The sequence below is a fragment of the Mustela erminea genome, chromosome 14 (genome assembly GCF_009829155.1).
Source record: "Mustela erminea isolate mMusErm1 chromosome 14, mMusErm1.Pri, whole genome shotgun sequence".
In the NCBI taxonomy this organism is placed as follows: domain Eukaryota; kingdom Metazoa; phylum Chordata; class Mammalia; order Carnivora; family Mustelidae; genus Mustela; species Mustela erminea.
This window is the reverse complement of record NC_045627.1, coordinates 58,888,720-58,913,621: the sequence shown is the minus strand read 5'-3', so window position 1 is coordinate 58,913,621 and position 24,902 is coordinate 58,888,720. Positions and strand designations below refer to the sequence as shown.

At 45.6% G+C, this 24,902-nt stretch overlaps 1 protein-coding gene across 1 annotated transcript in view; it reads right to left on the bottom strand.

Annotated features, from left to right (window-relative positions):
- PDE6C (phosphodiesterase 6C) overlaps positions 1-22,406 on the bottom strand; it is a 46,725-nt gene extending 24,319 nt beyond the window's left edge. The window contains exons 1-11 of the mRNA XM_032313394.1: positions 21,972-22,406; positions 15,903-16,055; positions 15,710-15,799; positions 14,641-14,781; positions 13,332-13,406; positions 12,061-12,125; positions 11,894-11,960; positions 7,436-7,483; positions 3,511-3,660; positions 2,787-2,930; positions 1,442-1,510 (exon numbers count right to left, since the gene is read on the bottom strand). Coding sequence (XP_032169285.1) covers positions 1,442-1,510; positions 2,787-2,930; positions 3,511-3,660; positions 7,436-7,483; positions 11,894-11,960; positions 12,061-12,125; positions 13,332-13,406; positions 14,641-14,781; positions 15,710-15,799; positions 15,903-16,055; positions 21,972-22,406 — 1,437 coding nt within the window. The remainder of the gene's footprint in view (positions 1-1,441; positions 1,511-2,786; positions 2,931-3,510; positions 3,661-7,435; positions 7,484-11,893; positions 11,961-12,060; positions 12,126-13,331; positions 13,407-14,640; positions 14,782-15,709; positions 15,800-15,902; positions 16,056-21,971) is intronic.
- Between the last annotated feature and the right edge of the window lie 2,496 nt (positions 22,407-24,902).

Genomic DNA, 24,902 nt, shown 5'->3' with positions numbered 1-24,902 from the left:
GATCATGAGGATCGTGTTGGGCTCCACGTTAGGCATGGAGCCTACTTAAAAATTAATTTAAAAGGATGTAATGAAACACACCAAAAAATGAATAACAAAATGAAAGAGACTTTACTGCAAAATAAAAAATATTTGAATATATTTTAAACGTATAGGTAGATTCATGGCAACCTGGTGCAAATGACTGATTTTATTCTGTGCACTTGTCTTTGAAGTCTTTCATTCAGAGTAATATGTATGTGTGTGTATATATATATTATATGCATATATAAGATATATATATATGTATATATATATTTTCTTGTTGATTTATCTCCTTCTTTGGCTTCACACTTTCTTTTTTTCACTAAAATTTCTTTTAGGTTTACATAATATAAGAACTATTATTTTTTATTTTACAGCAAGATTGCCTTACAAACTAATCAGTTATGCAGCAAAAATGCTTTCCCTGAAATGCTTGCAGCAAAAATGTCTATGGCAAAGAAGTTTAGGGCAAAATTACCTAGAATCAAATATAGTATTAATGACAAGAAGAGAAGTTATTGCAACCGGAAATGATAAGGGTGGCCCAATGGCAACCATAGGAAAGAATCGAATTCCTCCAAGTTCCAGAAGGAAGAAACCAGACCTGGCAGAAGACAGTTGTGCCTCAGAGGGTCTGACATTCTACTGTGATTTTGTCATGTCTTCTGGGGTGATTACAGTGCAATCCAAAACTATTAAAATAAATAAGGCCATGATATCCTTAGAGTCTGTGCCTGTGTTTCCTTATGTGGAAGTCTGGTTTCTTTCTTTTTTTCTTTTTCTTTTTCTTTCTTTTTTTTTTTTTTTTTAAGATTTCATTTATTTATTTGACAGAGAGAGAGAGATCACAAATAGGCAAGGGCGGGGGGGGGGGAGCAGGCTCCCTGCAGAGCAGAGAGCCTGATGTGGTGCTCGATCTCAGGACCCTGAGATCATGAGCTGAGCTGAAGGCAGAGGATTAACCCACTGAGCCACTCAGGCGCCCCTCTTTTTTCTTTTTTTTAAAGTTTTTATTTATTTATTTGTCAGAGAGAGAGCGAGAGAGAACACAAGCAGGGGGAGCAGCAGGCAGAGAGAGAAACAGACTTTCCACCGAGAAGGGAGCCTGATGTGGGACTCAATCCCAGGACCCTAGCATCATGACCTGAGCCCAACGCAGCCGCTTAACCAACTGAGCCACCCAGACATCTCAGAAATCTGGTTTCTGATTCTAAATTATCTTTGTGGATTGGACTGTAGGAGACAAGGAGGAAGAAATGCAGAGAACCAGAAGATCACTCTTTATAAGAAATCTCTTTTCTTTCCAGCCTTTAAAGATGGCAGAGAAGAGGAAAGTCAACACTTACTTGAGAAATGAGAACATGTATCCTAATATATTTTATTTTAAAGGTGTAAAGGATAGAAGTAAAACACTTACCAAAATTGTGATAAGTTGTTTTTCTTCACAATCTTCAATTACATCTGTATTTAACTTCTCTTTAATTTTCTAAAACGTAAAAGGAATCGGGGTGTGAGATTCCTATAAAGTGAATTTCTATCTGATTCTTCTACTCTTAAAATTGGTTTAAATGTATTTAAAATATGCTGTAATGAGTTCTATGCAAAGATGTATTCTGGATACAAAGAAGACCTGTAGTATAATTATGAAGAATTTCCAAAAAAAAAAAAAGAAAACCTAATATAATTGATTTCTTTCTTCCCCCAAAAGGAAAATGTAACAGTGACTGTCTTAGAGACAGAGAGAGAAATGTAGGTTGTTTGTATGTAGTCAAGAAAGAGAGAAAAATGTTTTTTTATGAGTTCTTTTATTTTCTCCTTTGTTTTCTATGAGTTAATAATAATTTCCCTTCATCCTCCCTAGATTTTCTTATTTTTAACATCTCAAATTGTCAGATAAAATTTCTCTCAACTTTCAAACCACTCAGCAAAACCAAAATGAGAAAAAAAGAAAAAAAAACACCCAAGAAAACTGCACCTACACACACTCCAAAAACTAGGGAAATAAAAGGAATAAAGATAGTGGGTGTGTGATATCTTCCCTTCATGTGGTGGTTATTAGAACATTGTTAGTAAATATCCACTTGCTTCCCCATCATCCATGATATTGGTCTTGGTCACATTTGGCCAATGAGACTTTGAGTGAATGTGACATTGAGTGAAGACTTGATATGAGCTTGCACACTTGGGCTTACTCTCTCACATTTCTGACATTACCATAAGAAGAACACTTCTCAGGTAGCTGCTGGCCAAGAAGAATGATATATGCATAGAGCAAACCAAACCCACAGCTTAGAGCCAAGCCCAACTAAGAATCAGTTGAAGCCTGGTCAACCCACCAATGCCTGAGGAGGAAATAGGTGATTGTTGTCATATACCACTGACATATTTGTTATGCAGCATTATGTGGTAATAGCTGACTGGTACATTTCCCTTCCTGGAAATATTTTTTCCTCACTAACACACTTGAATCTAGCTGCCACTCCTCTAGCTCCTACTGATCCATGAACTGTTTTTTGTTTTTTTTTTTTAATTTTTAATGTTTTAAGCAGAGTGCAATTCCAACCAAGCAGCTGAGACATTTAATAAGACTCTGTGTCTGCTGGGCCACCCAGGTCCTCCCCCAAACTTCCTTCTTTTGTCTCCTCCTCCTTAGCCCAGGACTAAACCTATCCTCATGTGTCAGACCTCTAGGTAATTAAACAAGTTCCAGAAGCTGCGCTCAGATGTCACTAAATGTCCACAGAACCGAATTCCCCACTTACCAGAATGGACTTGATTTCATCGGGAGTGGCTTTGGTCTGGCTCATGAGCATTTCCTGAGCTATATCCTTTCTGTTTTCTAGCTTATTCATTTTATCATAGGTGTCAGTATTTAAAAGAGACCATCCAAGAAATTGTGTGAGAGTCTGAAATGGATAAAATGTGATTCAATTCTCTACAGTTAAAAACTTGTTTTGGAGGCAACCATTGGCATCTTTTCTATCAATCAATCTCCTTCCCACCATCAACAATCCAGCTTCTTATTTCAATCAAAGAAAAAAACATACTGATAATCAGCCCCAGACAATAAAGCTGGCTAAGCCCTTGCTTTGCAAAATGCACCATGCCCCATAAATACTTTATTAGAGGAGAGGAATTTCAAATATACAGTAGAGTAAAGCACAGTCTGAAACTCAGAGGATTGGGGGAGATAACAAGAATGACAAGGAATAGAAGGGGTGGGGAAAGGAGATAGAAAACTTCTTCCTGATTTCCTCATATCGTAAAGAATTTTGATTAAGCCAGAGTTCAATCTCAGGAAGAAAATGTTGCAGTCTACAGATGTCAGGAAACGGAAATGACACAATGGGCCCATACTGACCACAACCATGTGTGACTCATGCCTTAATTGCCCTTCAACAACATCCCTCCAGAGTAACAAATAATGACGCTGCCTCCATTGTTTCATTAATTTCATTTACCTCCATTATTTATAATTGCACTTACCTCAGTAATGTGTTCATCATACTCATCAAAAGGTTTTCCATCTTTTCTATTATAAAATGTAGCTACTCCCACAATATCTTCCTTCTTGTTGACAATAGGCAGGGATAAGACATTTTTAATGACCCAACCCGTTTCATCTACAGGTCCTTTCTACAAATAATAAAGACATTCAGATTATGCTTCGACTTTCAATTTTGAAATACCTATGTTGCAAAAGAAATGTACAGAGAAGTGCTATGCATCCTTCACCCAGTTTCTCCAGTAGGAACACCTGTGTAACTGTAGCACACTATCAAATCCAGGAAATAAAGATTGATACAAGCCCTGGATCTCACTCAGATTTCACTAGATGTGTGTGTACTTACTTGTGCATGCATGTGTGTGTGCCTTTCTGTGCAAATTCATCACACGTATAGCCATGTGCACCCTGCCCAGAAACAAGATACAGAACTAACACAGCACCCCAAGTCTTCCCTGAGCTACCCTCTCACCACCATCCCCCCAAACTAGGCTACCTTTAAAGAAAGAATAATCTAGTCTCTCTGTCAGATGCACAATTCCACACTGTATCAGAATATGGCCAGGACTAGAATGCCGTAAAGAAGTTCTAGCACATGTGATTCAGTGTACTAGAACCGAGCATCTGCGTTGTGATGACCTTAACCTCTTTTCTTTGCCCCCCAGCACTCACCTCTATGTGAGCTCAGTATTCCCTGGTCACTTTTTCTGTTCCCCAACACCTGTTTAGCTAATTCCTTGTATTAAATTCTCTCTGTTGAAACACCTAGTGTGGTTTCTGTTTTCCTGACCGATCCCTCAAAACAGTCTTCTGCTTTGGGGGCTGCTCCATTTAGTGAACATCCGTCGAGGCCCAGCCTGTCTTGCCTCTCCCGTGAAACCTTCTCTCACCTTTCTGACCCATATGGAACTTCTCTTTTTCAGAACTCAATCAGCGCTTAGTGCCTGGGGCACACAACTTAGCAGTTAGACAATTTCCACATGCTTCGGAGTGGTTGATTTTTGTCTGTGAGGCTATACTCTAATCCTGCCGAAGAGTGTCTCACACACTGTTGAGCTCTGCACAATTGATGGGATGGGGCCGGGCATGTGACAGGTGCTCGGTAAACAGCGGCTTTTAGTCAGAGGTTCGTCTCTGGACTTGCAATGAAAAGCAGATAGAAATCAAACCTCAACTTGGTGTCTTGGGGGAAAAAATCAGCACACAGTGTTTCTCAAAGTCTTTATCCTTGGAAAATACTGTGAACTGTTTCTCTATGTACACTACCAGATAGACTAGGGACAAAAGCAATTGCAAAGAATGTATTACCTGTGTACAAAATACCTTCACAACCATAAGCACCCTGTATATTTTTAAAAGTTTCCAAAACAAGTTTTAGTGACTGTTTCTCAGTTTTCAGTAAATATTCTTTTGTTGCCTGGGCATGTTCATGTGTTTTGTTGTTACTAAGTTAGTTAGAGCTTGTTGATAGAAAAGTGCTAGAAGGAACTAAAGATTTAAGAAAAATTAATAGGATGAAAACTTAAAACTGAGAAAATTCTATGTGTTATTTTTTTTTTCCCTGTGAATGGAAGGTCACTTCAATTGACTTAAAGGAAGAACCCATTTATCCACTTCAAGGAACACCCTGCAGGTGTCTACATCCAAATCCTAGAGCCTGTGGATTTGTTACTTTTCATGGCAAAGGGGCATTAAAGGACACATGAAATTAGGGCTGCTCACCAGCTGCCCTTAAGATAGGAAATTATCCTGGATTTTCCAGTTGGACCCAAAGTAATTATAAGGATCCTTAAAAGTAGAAAAGAGAGAGTCAGAATTGATGAAGAAGACAACAGAAGCAAGGTCAGGGGTGAAGTCATTGCTGGCTTTGAAGATGGTAGGGGGTCATGAGCTAAGGAATGCAGTAGCTTCTAGAAGCTAGAAAAGGTGAGGAGATGGGTTCTCCCCTACCGCCTCTAGAAAGGAACACAGTCTTGCCAACACCCATTTTAGCCCAGCGTGACCCATTTTTGGACTTCTGACTCCAGAACCATAAGATGATGTAGTTGTGCGTGAGTGGTAATTTGTTACAGCAGCAATAGAAAGCTAATCCACCAGGTCCCCTGAGGAACACAGTTTGAGAACTTTGCCTTTGCAGGTTTGCTGTGACCATAGTTCACTTGGGATCAGTCGTTTTTCCATTAAACTTCCCAGGTACAAAAGGGTCTAGTGAATAGAAGTGGGGTATGAGCAAGTGGAGAGACATGGGAAGGTGAAGAGAACGGTGGAGGCTGGGTAGGGCGGCAACTATATCCTGAATCTGCTCTATGGAATGGTCCTCAAGGGCGATGTCCCTGAGGAAGCTGGGAGGAGGCCCAAGGAGGCCAAGAACACCATCAAGATTCAGTCCTGACCTGGGCTAAGGATGGGCGAGGTGGGAGGAGCAGTATCTTAGACCAAGATGCCATTGTCAGAGTTCACAGGGCTGTTGGGGGGGTTCCTGAGACCAACGTTGTGGTGGGAGGAGCTGGGGTCTCCCAGCAATGCATCTACCTCAGTATCCCCACAACGCTCAGCCAGCGGCTGGAGTGGCCCACGGTAAGCAGCCCTGTGCTCTGGTGACTGTGGACTTCTCAGCCCAGCAGCCATTGCACGGTCACCCCACACCCCCCACCGCCAGAGACCCGAGAAGCCCATGTTCACGGGCACCACACAGGTGTTTCTTGGAGAGCTGGGAAATTCCTATTGGCTGGAGGTTTACTCAGGCGGGTCTGCAGCCTCCTGGCAGTCAGGGCCATCGGAGCCATGTGTGGCTGCCCTCAAACCTCAGAGCACAGCCCCGGGTTCCCTGGGTCAGCTCCCTTCCCTCCCCAGTCAGACAACAGCTGCTGAAGGTCAGTCACTTTAGAAAGTGCTTGTCCCCTTTTGTTCCTTCCTGCGCACACCCAGCTGCCGTAAAGGTCAGGGTCAGGACCAGCACAGTGTGGTCACCGTGAGGCTGTGGCTGGAGCAAATGCGCCATATGGTGTTTGTGTGTTTTCCATGTGGGTGAGCAGCAGGACGAGTGGGGAGATCAGAGGGAAACCTTCCAGGAAACTAGGCAAGGGCGCCTAGGTTTGCCTGCCCAGCTTGGGACGCTGCTTCTCATCCAGTCCTCAGGCCCCAGGAGGCCGGCATCTCCATCAGGCGGAGACGGGGCTCTGTGTGTGTGTGTGTGTGTGTGTCAGACAGGAAGCCAGGACCGATGGCCCCACAGGGAAGGCTGTCTCTATTCCTGACTGGAACCCGGGCCCTAACTGGATGTTTGTTAAAACAGGACACTAAACACAGGCCAGAAGGCAGAAAAGGAGAGGCTGTAGGGACACATGCCAGTTTCTCCCCAGCAGTTGCGGAGTGGTGGGGCGGGTTGGAGAGGACCGGGGCGGAGGGGGCTCCCTGGATGTTGCGGGAGGAAAGATAAAACCAAGAGTCTGACAGCAGGAGAGACCCCCAAGGACCCAACAAATAGATTTTCTTCCCCAGTAAATTGCAGGGAAGGGCCTGGGAAAACCACTAAAGGGCTGAATCCAGGTGGTAGTGGGCATACAGCTAATCACTCAGCCAAAAAACACTTAGTGAGCGCCTCTGATGTGCCAGGCACTGCTCGGAGCCCTGGGCGATCAGGAGTGGGTAGAATGGAGCCGTGGCAGAGCCCGCACCCTCCACCCCTGTTGCTGGGGTGACAAGCATCCTGTCTCCTTCTCTACTCCCCCTCCTTCTCTCACCTCTTCTGCCTTCCCTGAAGAATCTGCTCTTTGGTGGCTCTGGCCCAGCCAGGGTGAATGGGACAGAAGAAGCCTTGAAGGCCACCTAACCCCAAGGCAGACTCCAGGGATGGGGGTCGGGGAGCGGCGCTCCTGGGTGAGGCCTAGCTGAGGGCAAAGTTACCTGAAATGTGAAGTATTCGTCTGCAGGGGCATTCAGCATGTTACAAATCTGTAAAGCAAGAGGACATGAGAGACCTAAAATATCATGTGGCGGAACCATGAACCCACAAAGCCCACGTGAAAAAAAATGCGGCGGAGGAGGGTTTCCTCCACAGCTCTACATGGCGCGCAGGTAAATTACTCACACCAACCTCGGCTGGGCCAAACTCACTCACAACACACTGACGGTCTAATTAAGTCATTGTAGGACATGTAGCACAATCTTGGCTCTTTCTTATTCCCAGTCTCTCAGGATTCTTCTTCCAAATTCCAAACAACTAGCGGTTCAGACCGAGGAGAGGAGGAAGCTGAGCAGAAGACAGCTCTGCTGGGGCAGGTGTGGCAGTGATGCCGGGAAGGCTCTGTTTCTCTTCCTCCTTCCCTCCCTCCATCTCTCTCTCTGTTTCTTTCTTTCCTTCTTCCTTTCTTTCCTTCTGATGTGGGACCTGAGTTGCAAGCAGGTGGCTAAGGGAGGAGGAAGCTGCCCGGCAGATTTAGGTACAAGGTAAGTAGTCACTCTAAGATGTCATGTGAAGTACTGAATTCAGAAACTACGGCTTTCAACCACAAGGACAAGAGACATTCCATTCTTGGTAATTTTTAATTATCTGTATGTCAGATCATAACCACAAACAGGTCTCAGTACTTTCCACCAAAACTATAGTAGATCCTTAAAATCATAGCATTTTAAAGTTGGAAGGAATGTTAGTCATGAAGCTTGAGCTTCTTCTTTCAAAGATGAGGAATTAGAAGCTCAAAGAGGTTAAGAGACATTGTTCAAAACCATGGGAGGAAGCTCAAAGTGAAGTCTGAGTGAGGGGGCTGGTGTGGCCCGCTCTCCTCGGGAGAGGCAGGGCGGCCATCACTTGTAAGATCTGCCCATTTCCGTGGCACCAATACTCCCACCGTGGGCAACAGTTTAACAACCTGCTCATAAAGTTGCCAAAACTCTAACACTGGTGAACAGGGAGCAAGGCCTTCTACCCCCGCTGCCCTGGCTCTTGGGGGTCACCCCTGCTTCCCCCCTCCCCCCAGCGTTAGCACTCACAACCAACCGTGGTCAAGCCGTACATGCTGGGTTTGTGCTACTCTTAGGAAGCAACTGTGCAAGTCTTCCAAAGATTTTGTTAGCATACACAGCTAAAGAGTCGAAGGAATTACGGGTGCCATCCATTAATTTTCCGGTCTAACCTTTGTGAATTCGTGGCTGAGCATCCTTTGGGTATGTTTTAAAGAGGCAAGAAGTAGCTTAGTCCTCTTTTCTGACCTTTCTACCAACAGTGTCAGTTTCCACCCATACTTTTTTTTTTTAAAGATTTTATTTATTTGACAGACAGAGATCACAAGTAGGCAGAAAGGCAGGCAGAGAGAGAGGAAGGGAAGCAGGCTCCCCACTGAGCAGAGAGCCCGATGCGGGGCTTGATCCCAGGACCCTGAGATCGTGACCTGAGCCGAAGGCAGCGGCTTTAACCCACGAGCCACCCAGGTGCCCCATCCACCCATACTTTTAAGGCCCCTGGAGAACATCTACCTGTGGGTCAAGATCCTAGAAGCCAAGCTTTTTAGCTCAGTATTCAGAAATCCTTGCTCTCTCTCAGTTCCCACGTCTTAATTCCAGCTTGGCTTGATCCTGTATTTCGTGCCTCTAATGCTACAAATCTGGCCTAGTTCTCATTTTTAATATCTGAGAAATCATTTAACTGGTGCCTGTCATGTCCCATTCAGAGCTGGGAGGTACTTGTTTAACGAGAACTCTGTGCGCGTGTCCCCCACGTCCAGAGAGGTCAGGCTGCGGGACTTCTGCGACAGCTCGCCCTTAAGCGTGCCTCTACTTTCTCTCTCTAACCCAGCGAAATGATTGAGGGAAATGTTTTAAAAAGCTAAAAGGAAAAGTTTCAGCACTTTATAGGTCCACCAATAATTATGATTAAAATTGCAGATCATTTTTATCTAGAAAATAGCATCTAGAAATTCTCAAAGGCCCCATCTCTTAAATAATTAGGTCAGTAACCTTATTCTACAGATGTGAGTGGTAAAGCCCAGAGAGGTCAGGGGATTTGTCCAAGGTCAAGGATTTGCCAAGGGATTTGCCCAAAGCAGTACTGAGTCAAAGCACCCAGGCTCTTGAGCCATAGCCTCTCGCTCTCTTGGCCAGAGTGTGCCGCCATATTACCAGAGGCCCCCGGGGAGGCATGGCTGAGGCTGAGTCTGCTGTATGTTTGACATCATCCTTTAGACTAGGGTTTCCCAGCCAAGATGGTGTTCAGTGTCTGTGGGTAGAGATCAGTGATGCTGCTGAACATCTCACTATGTACGGCATAGCTTCCTCCCCGCCCTCCGCCCAACCTAAAGAATCATCTGGCTCCAAAAGTCAATAATGTTAAGTCTGAGAAAATGCTGCGCTAAACACAAAATGGGTTTTTAGTAAGTCCGGACCCTTGTAAGTATATAGTATGGGGTGACACCTTTGGGAGGGAAAGGGAAGAACATTAATAACTCCAGCACAACAACTGTCCATGGAAGCTGGCCCAGGCTCACTGGGATGTATGCTCACCCTAATTATGGAGTCCCAGGAAATGGCTCAAGCTCACCTCTCTGCAAATCAATTCCCACCTTGGGAGTGCAATTGGTGAGAAGTACCTTAAACATGATTTCCAAGAGTTTGCCACCAGTCCTGGGCTATCAGCAGAGCAGGGATGGGGCCCAGGGTGGGAGCTGAGATGTGGAAGGCAGCAGGGCAGTGTAAGCAGGGGATCTGTGTTAGAACTGAAACCTGGGGGAGAATCCTCCCCTGCTTTGGGAATCCATCTCTTGGCAAGTTGGTTATATGGCAGTATGATGACTTGTCGGATTAGCCATTCAACAAATTGGCTTTTGACACCTTCACTTCATCCAAATGGATTTTGGCGGGGAAATCCATTTCTCTAGGAAATAGCCAAGGAAAAAATAGGTGCTTAAAAGTCAGGGCATAAATCCCTCCACACTGACCATGGCAGGGTTGGCCGTATTGAATCTGATAAAACTCCAAACAGGGATCTAGTAGGTGGCCTGCCAGGAAACCATGGATGGGGCCTACGGTTGAGCAATCTGGTGATGTATTGAAGCTGAAAGTTGTGGTACCTGTGGACTCGGGAATGAACTGGAATGCTTTGGTCATTACTACTAAGTCAGGAATGACATTAAAAAAAAAAAAACAATCATTTTGCAAACATGAAAATGTGATATTTGTTTGTACATAGTGCTGTTTATTCCTAAAGGAAATAAACTTGTTTTTTCTCTCCTTTTGCTTTTCTTCCCCTTTGGCATGTCTCTACGCTAGAAAAAGGGATCATGTCATCTGTTCTGTTCGAGGCCACCTGGTCTGGTAACCAGTGAACCCAGGGTTTAGGCCTCCTGGAAACCCCAAAGTAAAGTCCCCTGACGTATGAAGAGCCTTCAGCCACATCCAGAATTTTCCTACCATTCCAAACCCAGCAATATTCACACTAAGCAGGTTAACCTAGCTTACCTCTGACCCTTGAGTGGCTCTATTAGTCACTATAACTTACATGCCCATTTACTAAATAATGAAGATGAATGAACACTGCCAACAACACAAGGACAACACTAAAGAAAAACCAAATATGCAAATGAATGCTATAAATACATTACAGAAACTTGGATTTGTGAAGGGGATGATAGGAAAATGCCAACATAAAGAAATGTTGGAAGCACTGAACTCTCTTGCAGGGAGGAATCTTGATGCCAAAAGAAGACACAGATGGTGGAGAAGCCCAACAAGGGAGAGAAATCCGCCATGGAAAGAAGGAGAGTATGGTAGAAGAGTGGGAAAGCTGTGGTGAGTCTAGTTCTCTGAACTTAAGACTTATGGCACCTACCAGAGACCTCTTGTTTGTTGTCTCCCTACACCTGAGCTCTCTTCGCCAGACCTGGCCAGCTATCTGTCCACCCCATCCCACCCTGACCTAACAGACCAAGGGAAAACTCTTCACCTCCTTTATTAACTCACTCATTTTGCATGGCCGTCAGTGGCAACGTCCTCCATTTACATATTTTTGTCTTTTGTCAGTAATTTCCCATGCTTTGAAAGTCTTGACCAAGGTAACTGTACTTGAGATCAAATTAAACCCAACATGAATCATAGTCACGGACCTTCAAAAGACATCTGAAATTTGCATGACTACTGAGTGAGAAGTTGGGGGGATGGATGGGTCTTTCTCATGTTGACTAAATATTTTCGTGTCAAGTTTGGAAGTCTCTAGTTAACCTCCTTTCAACTGCCAGGAGTCCTCGCTCCCACGTCCTGTGAGGGCATGTCATTCTTTCCTCCTGCATCTCACTTTCACATCCGTTCCCATCCCATAGCTAGTAAGAGTTTCATCCAATACTATTCAAGATTTGAATGTGTTCAGGAACTTACAAATCCATTTTCGGCAACGTATGTTGGCAACCCACTAACGAGAGTCCAGTGGTCTGCAGGGGGGGTCCTTGAGGAAGATTAGAAGAAAGAGAATCATTGCCATACAGAGACACGCAATGTGCACAAAGACAAAATGGCAACTCCTGCTGCCTCAGGACAGTACTCACGGAATCACTTTGATCTCTTCTTTTCCATGTAAAATGTAATCAATGATTTTATAAAAGATGACTTCCTAAGAGGAAAGAGATTATGAGAACAATCTTATTTCCTAAAGAAAAAACTTTTCATCAGCGAACTTGTACTTTAAGGCTCATTTAATTGTGCCTCATTTTATGCTTGCTTAAACTACCGCAGCCACTGTCACATCCTGATTACAAGCTCGCACTACAGCTGGAAATACTAGTGGCTCATTAGCCACACAAACAAGACTGTGCAGCTAAATTTTATTTTATTTTTTTAAAAGATTTTATTTATTTATTGGACAGACAGAGATCACAAGTAGGCAGAGAGGCAGGCAGAGGGAGAGAGGGCGAAGCAGGCTCCCCACTGAGTGGAGAGCCTGATGCAGGGCTCAATCCCAGGACCCTAAGATCATGACCTGAGCCAAAGGCAGAGACTTTAACCCACTGAGCCACCCAGGCGCCCCTGTGCAGCTAAATTTTAAAAGCGGAATTTATCCACACAACTTTCAAAGGACTCTTGTTTTACTTTTAACTGATCCCTTTCTATTATCTGGAAATACCTGACTGATAACTAGTAGTGGAACACAGCATGTCACTTCTCAACCTCGGCCAATGTGTTTGCTCCCTTCTCCACTGTGCAATGAACACTTCCCACCTTCCAGCACTGGCCGATCGGAGCAGGTGCCTCAGGAACAGGATTCAGTGGGTGCTTCATCAAAGCTGGGAGGGACTGGAGAACTAGTCACTCTACTTTGGGCAGATGAAGAACCTGAGGCCGGGACACATTCCATCCCAGTACCCTCACTTTCCTTTGCTGGGAATATGGTAGTGAGACATTGTTCCTGCCCTCTGAAGCTTGCTGGCAAGGGGAAAATTTAATCCAATCCATCCCTCGCTTGGAGTCTCCAATCTAGCAGGTTTGAAGGAGAGCCTGGGCACTGGGGCTCAAAAACCAGGCCGGTGGCTCTAATGTGTCCTTCCCGCTTGAAAACTACTGATTCACCAAGCCCAGCTATACAGAAAAGGAAACTGAGAGGTAAACAATGAGTTTAGGCAAGGACCACCCAGCTGGCTTGGGCAGAGCTGAGACGTGGACCTCAAACTCCTTGTCCAGTGCTCTTTCTACTACTCTGAGGTCCCACCAAAACTTACGGGACAAGGACCCAGGGCCTCTCAGACCAGTGCTCTTTCCTCTCTGCTGGTTCTAGAGCCCTGTACCAAGCACACATAGCACAGAGGAAGATGTTTGCACTTACTCGGCCATCCGGGGTCTTTGGACCTTTATAAGGCTCGACTTCTCCAAGCTTGATTGGCCATTCGTCATAGAATTCCTGGAAGCAATTATATTTAAATATTATCAAACAAACTGTTCCATGACCTACCATGCCTTCTGTGGGTTTCATGGCTTTGCATATTTTATGTTAATTTGGAATTCTGAGATTTTAGAGCTGAAAAAGACCTATAATTCCCGGCAATACTGCTTACGAACTAAGGCTAAGAGACAGTGAAGTCTCTTAGCCTTTTTTCTCTGTAAAACACGGATAATAATAGAATTTATACTATAGGGTGGTTGTGAGGATTAAATGAGCTATACATGCAGAACACCTGACACATAGGTAAAGGAACTCAATAGCCAGCAGATCTTTTATAGATACTTTAACTAAATCTAAGTAGGTTAAGAGGCTTGGCCAAGGTCACACGGGGTGGCCAACAGTGCAGGCTGCCTTACCCAACATCTATTCTCCCCCTCTTCCTCTCTAGCAGACCCCCATTTTATTTAGGCATCAGGAGGTCATTTTCTCAAGGCAGAGGGGCCTGCACAGCCCCTGAGTGGCCTTTATAAGGTGCCTGAGATTAGTTGGGTGGCAGGCGCACAGCCAGTTCTGGACAGCGGAGAAGGGGGGAAGTCTGCTGAGCCCTTCTCGGGAAGGGCATCCCTCAGATGAAAGGCAATGGAAGTAACATTTGTAGGAGGCACCTCCCAGTTTCTTCCTCTCTGTGTGCTACCTCTGGAGCTGCATCAGCCAACTTGTCACCCCCAAGGGGAGACCTTATCAACGTACTGCAGGCAGTGGAGACCATGCCAGGGGAAACAGGAAGCCCCTGGGACCTTGATGACTGTACTGAGCTCTGAATGACCCAGCCTTATACTGCCTGATCTTGGGACTTTTTGTTAAATGAGATAATAACTGTCTTGCTGTTAGTTACTGGGTCTGATGTTCCTTGCAGCCCAAAGCACCCCAACCAATACACTCAACCACCAAGTCCCAGAGGCAGGATCAAAGCCCAGCTCTCCTGACACCTGGTCCTGTGTTAATCCGCTTAGAACAGTTACTCTGATAAAAATAACTTCGATTCACATGGAGAATAAGAATGTAAAAGATATAGTATTCATTACTTATGTTGAGCTAGGAGCGCTCCAACCGAATTAATGAAACAAGATGAAAAATTAACATTATATATTGTGTGTGAATAGTATCCATTTTTTAATGGATCACATTTCATGTGGTGGGTGTTGTATAGATGATTTTAGGGGAAACAAAAATGTAATGGAGTGACAAGGACCTTCTCCTTGGTCATGTCCAGCAGTCCGATGGAGTACCGCTCACAATTCAGATATGTTCTAACTGTGTAGAGTGCTTTGTGAAACTGACGCTCCACATCTGTGAGCTCTTCAAATACTTTGTTGGCTGACCACATGAGGATCTGAAAGGGGGAAATAAAAAGAAAACACTTAGAACAAAACTCACGGTGAAGAGGTAGAGCATTTGCCAAAAGAAAGCAGGAGATGCCTCCAATAAAAGAACATGTATCACTGAACAATGTAATTTCATTTTGAATTTGCTCATGTCTGACCCACTACTCAGATTCTCTGAGTGGGATGATGAGCAGACCTGTGCAAAGGTGAAAGTCTCTGAAAGCGGTACACCATGACTGGTCCCCAATGTCAAAGGGCAGGTGACCTCACATTGGAAGCAGAGACAGTCTCCAGGCAGAGGGTCCAGTATTGGTGATGCCCTGGCACCTGCTGCTCCCCTGGGGGGCAGAAATCCATTTGCCTCCTTCCACGTGTCCTGAGCTACTCAGAGGTTACCTCATCTGGGCAGTTGGCTAGGAGAAAACCTTGGAAGCCCTTCATCCCCACCCCTCTCCCATCATTATACAGATGAAGAAACTGACATCCAGAGAATGGCCTGGTTCCCTGGCTCCCAATGTTGTTCCATATCCCTCTGGCTCAAGGAGACAACAGACTTCAGAAGAGGGATTTGCTCCTGAAATTGATAGCTCCCATATGGACCAGGAACTCCTAAGAGCTTTGTTTGGATGAATTCATGTAATGATCAAATGATCACAACAACCACATAGGGTAGGTACTATAATTATCTCACAGAAGAAACCATGGCTACCCAGGATAAAGACGAGGGAAGTCAGTTGCACACACAGATGGAGGAGCAGGGAGGTGGGGGTGGGAGGCAGGGGCGGACATGAGAAGACAGCCAGGACTAAAGTCTTGGAATCAGTTCCACTTGGCTTAAACCCCCAAGAGCGATAGGAGGGGGTCTGGGCTTGTTGCCTCTGGGTCCCTTTGTCAGAACAGGAAAGCATGGAGTGAGGAAGGTCAACTTCCAAGTACCTGGCTTCTTCGGGATTCAATGCTGTACAGGTAGTTGGTATGATGAAGTTTTAGGATGACAGAAACAAAGTTGAGGTATTTGCAAAAGATCTACAGGAAGCAGAGAAAAACAAATTAGCTATGGTATCTCTCTTTCCATTAAATAAGAAATAAATTCCCTGAGCCTCCAGCTGGATACCCAGGGTAGCATTACCTCCTCATCCTGTTTGGAAAATTCAGAGGCATTTACTTTGTTAATCGCCATAACCACGGCAAGAACCTCCTTGCCCATCAGGATCGGAGTTGCCAGCAGGTTCTTTGTGACATAGCCAGTTTGTTTGTCCATGAAGTCAGAGAAATGGCTATTCTGAAAGACACATTCACATGTTTGCCAAAGCTGTACAGGACCATGAAGTGTAAGTCTAAGAATGGCACCAGAATGTTCTCTCTAGTCCAAACCTGGTCTGGACAGGCGACCAGGACCCCAGCACAGCGGTCCCGCCCACACCCCCATCCTATGATTGCACAGAGTGAACTCACGTGTTTCAGGTTAAGCGTCTCCCACCTGAGCTATGGCCTGTCTAGGCGAGGCTGTGGTAGGGCCAGGAGAAAGGAGGTGAGGTTATGGCCAAGAGGAAAGTGGGTTGCTAAGAGGAAACAGGGTTACAATGGACAGAAGGTGTGCAGGGAAGGAGTCACAGCTGGGTTTACAGGTGTAGGGCCACGGAACTCAGCTTTCTAATTGTGAGAGTAAAATGTGCGTGAAACCAGACAACCAGTACACCATAACATAAAGAAAAAAATGAATGACTCCTCAAACTTCTTCTAATCTTGCTGACTTGAGGGAACCAGTGTTAACAGCTTGGTATGTGTCTTTTTTTTCCCCTTTATTTTTTAGAGATTGATTGATTGATTTGAGAGAGAGACTGCAGGGGAGGGGAGGGGCAGAGAGAGAGGGAGGCAAGCAGACTCCTTGCTAAGCAGGGAGCCCAACCCGAGGCTCCCTCCCAGGACCCTGAGATCACGACCTGAGCCAAAACCAAGAGCAGACACTTAATAGACTGAGCCACTGGGTGCCCCAGTATGTCTCCTTGTACGCCTTTCTCTAACTCTTGGACAAAGTTTTTTCTTTTTTATAAAATTTTCCTTTCTAATTCACACCATGCTTGCAACCTATAATGATACTTTACAGACTTCCCTCCAGACCTGTGCAAATGGAAGTGAATTCAGCCTCTAGATTCCTACCCAGTACTGCCCAATGTGGGAGGCCCGTGGTACACTCAGCCAGTCTCCACTGACTCCGTAGTTTTCTTCACTGAAAACAGATGCCGCATGAATCACTCTTGCTTTCATTTTTATGGGATGGATCCGTAGGTGAAAAATCTCTTTCGTGGGAGCCACAGATATATGCAGTTTGTATTTACACCGATGACTGTTATAAAAGGTGAGAAATCATACTTCCACTGGTCACGGGTGAAGGGTCCCTCTTGCCAGCACCACATGCTTATCAGTTTTTAATGTTCTACCAAGCCAACGTCTTTCATACATGTTTCTCTCTCTCTCTCTCATTCTCTCGCTCTCTCTCTCCGTCTGTGGGAGAGAGGAAGTGGATCTTCCCAGATACAAGCCTCATGCAGTAGATGGGAGAGATGATTCTAACACCCTAACCATGGAAAGGGCAGAGTGATGAGTGCGGCAATGTCCCCAAAAGGAAGAGTTTCAGAGGGTCAAGAACCGCGGTTCTTATGGGCTGTAAGTTAGAGGATCGCCCACTCTAGGTAGGTGTAGACACAGCCTTCCCTGGTTCATACTATCTCATCTTTGAACCCGAGTCTCCTTCCATTGGAACTAAACTTTCTGCCTGATTCTGAGACTCACTGGCCAAAGTGAATGGGGTTTTCCTTTCATAGTTTGTATTATTTTCATTTCCTTGTGTTGATGGTTAACACAAACCCTTAGGAGCTGGACTCTGTTTAGTTTCCAAAATTAAAAATATGGGAGTCCTCTGGTGTGTGACTTCTGGGCCAGAATCTCACCCAGGGAGCAGGGCTCGTTGGCCAGTAGAACCTTCAACTCAGCAGTGGACCTGGGCTCTGCCTCACAGACCCCCGCAGACACACTCAGATTTGCAGACCTCCCAGCAGACCCACTGACCCCCACCCTCCTAGAATAGAATCTGTCTTCCCCAGGAATCTGTCCTCTTAGTGGGTGAATCACTCCTGCAGAGGACCCGGTTAGGAATGGTGAGATGCTAAGGGAGTCAGAGGCAGCCCCTTATCCCAGATCTCTTTTCTGCATTTCCCAGCGTGGACCCACACAAACCAACTCTTTACTTAGGAGGCCACGTCATCTAATGTTGAAGAAGACTCTGGAGTCAGAGTTCCCCGGCTAAAACAAGACCCCGGGCATGCTATATAGCCTTGTGGAAATAGGAAGCCTGACAGTGTGGACTCTAGAGTCCCTGACACGTAGGCTAACACAGTGTGGGTAGAGCACTTAGAAAAGTGTCTGACATATGGCAGGAGCTCAAAAATTACTGGGAAAAGACACCTGGAATTTTATTGGGCCTCCCTGGATGAGAAGAAGTTCTCTTTTGCAAGGGCCATTCTGCTTCTAGTTCTAGCTTTTGTAACCAATCCTAACCACAGAAGATAATAGATGCTCTTATCGATGTAGGCCTTCTATGCCCTATGCCCGGAAGCATGCGTTTGCCTGAGGGCTGGTGTCTGCCACCCCACGCCCCTCCCCTACCTCCACTCCCCGCCTTCAACAGCCACACTTCTTTCCTAACCACCTGATCTGCCATTCTCTCTGCATCTGGTAACATCTTCCCTCCGAGGCCAGGACATCTCCAGACTTTATTAGCTCCTTTCTCTTCATCCACTGCTTGCTCAAGCCAGCTCGCATTCCATTTTCCTCCTGACCTACAACCCATTATGGGTTGCAATCCCCTTCGTTTACACAGCAATCTTGACCACTAAATGCCAGGTCAGATGCACACACACTAGGCAGTCGCGTTTCTTTGCAAACACACTTTACTCGTCAGCTTCAAAGCTCCATGCTATTTGATTCTAGATTCTAAACACAAGGAAGTATTCCTAAGTTCATTTGGCTATTTCAAAAAAATGACATACATTTCAAAATATAATGCTTGCTTATTATTGTATCAGAAAGCCCTACATAAAACCATCCATCAGATGACAGGTAGGCAAGGCGAGGCTTTCGGGTTCACTAGCTCAAACAACCCCTAGTGAAGTTTGCTTGAGTAATTCCTATAGTTCTCAGATTCGCAAACTCCCCTGGGTAGACCTTCAGAGAAGTCCCTGAAGGCATCTGGGAAACACTGTGTCCAGCAGCAGACGGACCGGGTCCCTCATCCAATCTCAGCATTGTTAAATTCTGATTAAGTATCATTATTCCTCGAGACCAGGAGTCAGAAGAAAGAAGGGAAGGAAGAGGGCCCTGGGAGCGAGAGGTGTTCTGTTAATTATTGAAAACTTAGGACTTCTCCCGTGGCTTTCTTTTAAACCACAGTCGGAACGAGAACCACCCATAGAATTAACCAGCAGTTTTCCCAATAGAAAAAGAAATAATTAACCTGAGGAGGATATCTCTCTGTTTCCTGCTATTAAAAGTTTTCCTGTCTTTTAACCTTTTTAAAAACAGGCGATAATCAGTGACCCTTTTTGGGGGCACCTACACTTAGCCCCCAAACACCCCTGGGCCTAAATACAGTATTATCACGGTTGTCGTTTACTGAGCACCTACTAAGAGTCAGGCACTATATGTTCATTTAATCTGTATATTTATTTACCTCCATGCCTCAGGTGCAGAAATGCAATCTATCACACAGTTACCTAGACTCAAACCCACATCTGTGCTGAGGTCTGTCTGATGCCCACATTGCCCACCAGAGAGAAGCCACGTGTGGTCAGTGGCGTGGTAGAAGAGGGGGAGGGGAAGACCCAAGTTATGGCCCCAGACCTGCCACATCCTGCCTGATTGGCCTTGACAAGATTCTTCCTTGTACAGGATGGAAATAAAGATATGGTCCCTTGTTCCTCACAGGATCTTTGCCAGAATCAAAGGAGATTAAGAATGTGAACATGCTTTATAAATGGTCAAATACAACGAGAAGGTAAGAATGAGTAGAAATTTCATGAAAACATTGGTTTCCCTCTTTTTTCTTTTTGCAGATTTTATCATAGCGATTCAAGTCTGGCAAGTTGCAGGGATGTGGGGGTCGGTGGAGGGTCGAAAGAGTGCTGGACGCAGAGTGAGGATGCCTGGTCTGGCCCAGCCCTTCTCACTCACTGACCATACCATGGGCTCTAGGTGAGATGCAGCCCCTGTGACCTCAGCTTCCTGTCTGCCCCAGGGAAAGAGTCAGTTCAAGATTCCTGGAGCCCCTGCCACGGAGGATCCCCCGGTTGCTCTGAAATCCAATTTCCGCCCCCTCTGTTCACCCAACACACCAGTGGTTTTCAATTCTGATTGCATTTTAGAATCACCTGGAGAGCTTTTTAAAAATGCTACTGCCTGCATTCCAACCCCTCAGAGTCTGGTGTATTGGTCTATTGCATCTTGGACAGTATTTTTTAAATGCTCTAGATTCGATTTTAATGTGCATTTGGAGTTGAAAAGCACCACTCTTCTCTCCATAAGAAGAAAATATTTAGAAGTGATAGAAATGAAAAGCAAATGAGGCCTTTGTCTCTCGTCTGAGCTGAAGAAGGTGTCTGTCTTCAACCCAACACTTCTCCGTCCTGCTCAGAACAGCAGGGAGTCCTTAGGGAAAAGGGCAAGGGGACAACAGGGTCCCCCCACCGCCCACCTCCATTTCCTGCTCTGTCCACCGGGTGAAGCTCACCATGGACAGCAACACACCAAGGCCGCCTGCTCTTCCCAGCAGCTCTCTGCCATCATTCTCTTCTCAACATGCAAACTGGACTCATTGATAATGCATTACAACAGAAATCATTTTTTCCATCTCTTTAAACAATTTTTTTTTTCCAGAAAAAAAAACTTGCATGTCACTTTCTTGAGTTTGAAGTCCTAGTAACTTTGGAGATGGGCTCGCTCTCCTGGGGACTGGCCGGAAGCATACTACCCCGTGAGAAAACCTCAGGGTGTGTAGGCATAGCCTCCTAATTGGTGTCTGGAGAGTTTTGCCTAAAGGGGACAAACCAGTCCAGTCACAGGCACAGCGGCAGTTAGCGTCAGAAGCTACCTGAAACCAGCTTGACCTCCCTGAAGCCAAGGATCAGGGAAGCCAAGGATCACTCTGCGGTGGTGGAGGGCAACCCTTGCACTGGGGGATTGTGCTGGGCTTGTTTGCAGAGTGTTGCTAATGTTTGACGACTTCTGTGCCTTCTGGAACCGCAGGAAGGCCCTGCTCCTATAATCAGCTTCAGGAGGCACAAGGGGGATTAGCCTCCTGCAGCCAGCTGCCCCTATTCACGAGTGATTTACATTCCTTCCTTCTTGTTTATTTGTATTTTTTTTTTTAATGAGCAATCCCACTGCGGTGATAAGAAGAGTGATTTGTTGTTGTTGTTTTTAAAAGCACAAACCACACCTTGTGTTTGCACAGTAGGCTATCTCAGGACCACACCATGTGGTTGGAGGTGATTCTGGAGAGAGCTGACTTGGGGGGGGGGGGGTGTCAATTGTGCTTATCATCCAAATTTACATTTTTCACAATCCAAATGTCAACACCTGAACTTTCAAATGGCATCATTTGTTCTTTCTGTGCATTCGGTCCATAAGTGAAAGAATCCATTTATGAGCTAGTTCATCCCCAAGAACTGAGGGACCTGAAAGGGTTGTGAGCGAGAGGTGTGGGGAGCCGCTCACAGGTCTCAGTGTCAGGCACTGGATCTCACCAGCGTGGGCCGCTTTGCCAGGCTGTCCAGAAATAAAGTCTCCAGAGCTGGGAGGATATGTAAGGGAGCAGGTGTGGAATGCACCTGGCCCCGCTAAGTTTGCCCAAGAAAATGCCCGACACTATAAGGGACACCCGCTAAGAACTCACTCACTGTTGATCTCGAATCCGACTTGAACTGAGCATCTTGTGTTTTTATTTGCTAACTCTGGCAACCATCCGCCTAGGGGATCCTCTCCCCACTGTTCCTACTCCTCAGGTTACAGACAACCTCATGCCGCAGGCTGCTCCCCCCCAGCCCCCCCTACCCCACCCCACCAGCTCCCAGCTCTTTCCCACTGGCTCTTCCCCAACCCTGCCAAGACATCCAGTCGGCCCCACTGTCACAAAGCCACTTACCTTTTGCACATCTGGGACATTAATGGCTTTCTTCGTGTGAGCAACCCAACCCACTATCCCAATGTCCAACGGAAACACAACTTCTCTTTCGGGGACCACCAGGCTGTCCTCAAACCTGGAGGTGGGGGTGATGTCAAGCAGCCTGGAGGCCACCTCAGGTGTGCCGTTGCGGGCCCGGCAGGCGAAGAAGCTGCAGCGGTCGGCCTGCAGCAGCTGTGCCAATTTCCCCAGGGCCCGGTGCACCGTGGGCTCTGGGCTGGCCGCCTCCTCCTGCATGGCCAGCATCAGCTCAGAGCACAGGGCCCCCTCCTCGGCCGACGACAGCGGCCCGCTGTCCCCGGGGGCTTCCCCCAGCCTCTGGGCGAGGTACTCCTTGGCAAACTGGGGGTGGTCCTCTAGGTATTTCTCCACGGCCTCTTGGCTGATCTCACCCATAGTGTGGTTTGCTTCGCTGCTTTGGCTCAGAGAGGGAGACCTTCGGAGCACCCCCTGGGATGGAGTGCCCAGAAGGAACTACATCCTGGTCGAAGTCACTGAGGAAACCCTACAGGGCCCCTCACAGGATCCCCGAAAGATGGAGCAGAATGGTTGCCCAGCAGAGCTTTCAAAAAAACTGCCGGAAGCCCTTGGGCTGTGACAGAAGGTCTGGCTTAGAGTAGGATTCAGGGAGCACAGGATTAAAGAGTTCTTCAGGACATGAAATCCCTAAGCATTCTTAGCTCATAAGTCCTCAGAACATCTTAGATCAGCCAGGCAAGTGGCAAGTCGAGGTGACTATTCCAGAAAAATCACTGAAGGGAGAATCATCAATGTACCCATTAATGATAGGACATTAGCATCAATTGATACTTTGAATCATTTTTTTCTTGATAGCTATATGAAGGGAAACTATTAGACTTTGGAAGGGTCTGCTTATTTATATGGAACTTTAATGAGCCTTTGGGGGAGACGGAAAGGTTTAGCATCAATGCAACATAAAATGGAATATTAATCTTTCCTTCTCTTAAAAGTCCTACGATCATCCAAGTTGCCTGGCCTTTTTCTAAAACCTTCACCTCTCAATTCCCCTCATTTCAAAGCTTGACCTTGGGAGTGTTTTAAAGGAACAAATCTTAATCTTGTTCTAGAAAGGTGAACACGGCAAAACATTTGCCTGTGATCCAAGCCTAATCAAGCCACAATGTAATCAATAATCCTTGTCAAAAGACATGATTGTAAAAGGCAGCCAATACACCTGCTAACTGGGTCTTCCTGCCACACATCATAGTTTGGATTTTGTTTTGAGCAGTAATAGCCAGCCTCATGCATTTTTGCTCCAAGACACAGTCTGTTAAATCTAGTGGATAAAACCTGTCTTGTCTGTTGCTAGGATCTCTAATGTCTCATGGGGTTAGGCATAGAAAAACACTTACCACTACTTAGTTGTGTTTAATGTTTAATTTATTAAGCTTTTACATTGATTAAGCACACTTTCCCAAATACTTAAACACTATTATACAACTAATAAGTCAAACGACACATTTCATGAACCAATTTCCTTGAATATTTAAATGCTGATCTCAAACTTCGTCAAGGTCTTCTAGCATTTCAATAAAAACAACGCAAACTTTGTGGCAGATTCTCTCAGATGAACACACACGGTACAGGAACTCTAAAAGCTCGTGTTAGACCCACATTCAAGTCCATTTCAAAGACAGCAATCCCATGGGTTTCATTTACTTCGTTAAACTTTAAGCTTACCTTGATAGAGTGATAATAGCCTTATCAGAAAAGAAAAAGACATCCACGGAGGTTGCAGGTTCTAGGTGAGTCAACGAGAGGTTCTTGGCGGTTTTCCCATGGGAACTGAACTCAAACTGGCGTTGGTCCAGCTGTGCGGCTTCTTACAGTTGAGTTGGCTTGCCGCCTCAAGAACCCTGCCAAGCGCAAACCTTTTCTTGTGTCTTCCTCTGTCACACTCAGTGTAGTCTCAAGAGGGTCCGTCCTCCTCAGAGTACTAGTAACTGTGTAACATCCTATTAGCATCTCATTATAATTAAAATAATGCAGAGAGAAATCTTCTAAGAGAAAGGAGTTGAGTCAACCCAGTCACCCCTCCCAGGGGACCATCACATTCTAACACAGTTTGGGACACTTCTACCCAGTTACTTTGTGTGACCATGGCACAGTTCCAATTTCTACCAAAAGTATGTTGTGTGCTCACAATTCCCCAGTTCCACGCTTCCCTCGTACCCAGAGAGAGGAAAAAACACGTATCTGTGTTCCATACGCAGATATATACTTAAAGGGAAAAACAAACTAACCACAGATGTTAACATTCCTCTACTTATAAAAATGAAAATTAATTTTAAAATGAAACATAATCTGTTATTGTTCACCATTCCTTTGTTTTAGTAACTACTTCTGGATTCATGGTACACTCATTCTCTCAACACATTATCTATGGATTGTCCATTATAAACAAGCCGCCGTATTAGCTTCTGTGGTAAAGATTTCATGTTCCTCCTCATCTGAGTCTCTTCTCATCCCAGTTATATGGGAAGATTCTCTTTTTCTGCCCTCTTCCCCTGGTAAGTTCATGTGACAAACTTTGCCTCTGGGATGTGGTCGTAAATGTCTCTTCCAGGTAAGAACAATTTCTTGCCAGCATAAGATCCTGAATTCTCCATTCTCCCCACTGCCACATCAGTTCCAGATGGAGGGGTCTCCTGATTCCAAGTGAGGATGTCCTGGAACAGAGGCCCCTGCTGACCTGAGATGGACAGGTAGCATGAGTGAGAAAGAAATCTTTCTCATTTTTAGCCTCTCAGAGATGAGGGCTGCCTGTTACCGGCAGCACAGCTGGGTCAATCCTGACTGTGACACTTGTACTCTGGGGATGCAGGGGATGAGAAAGCCTTGGTTGTAGTTTCACAAGCACTTGTGGTGGAG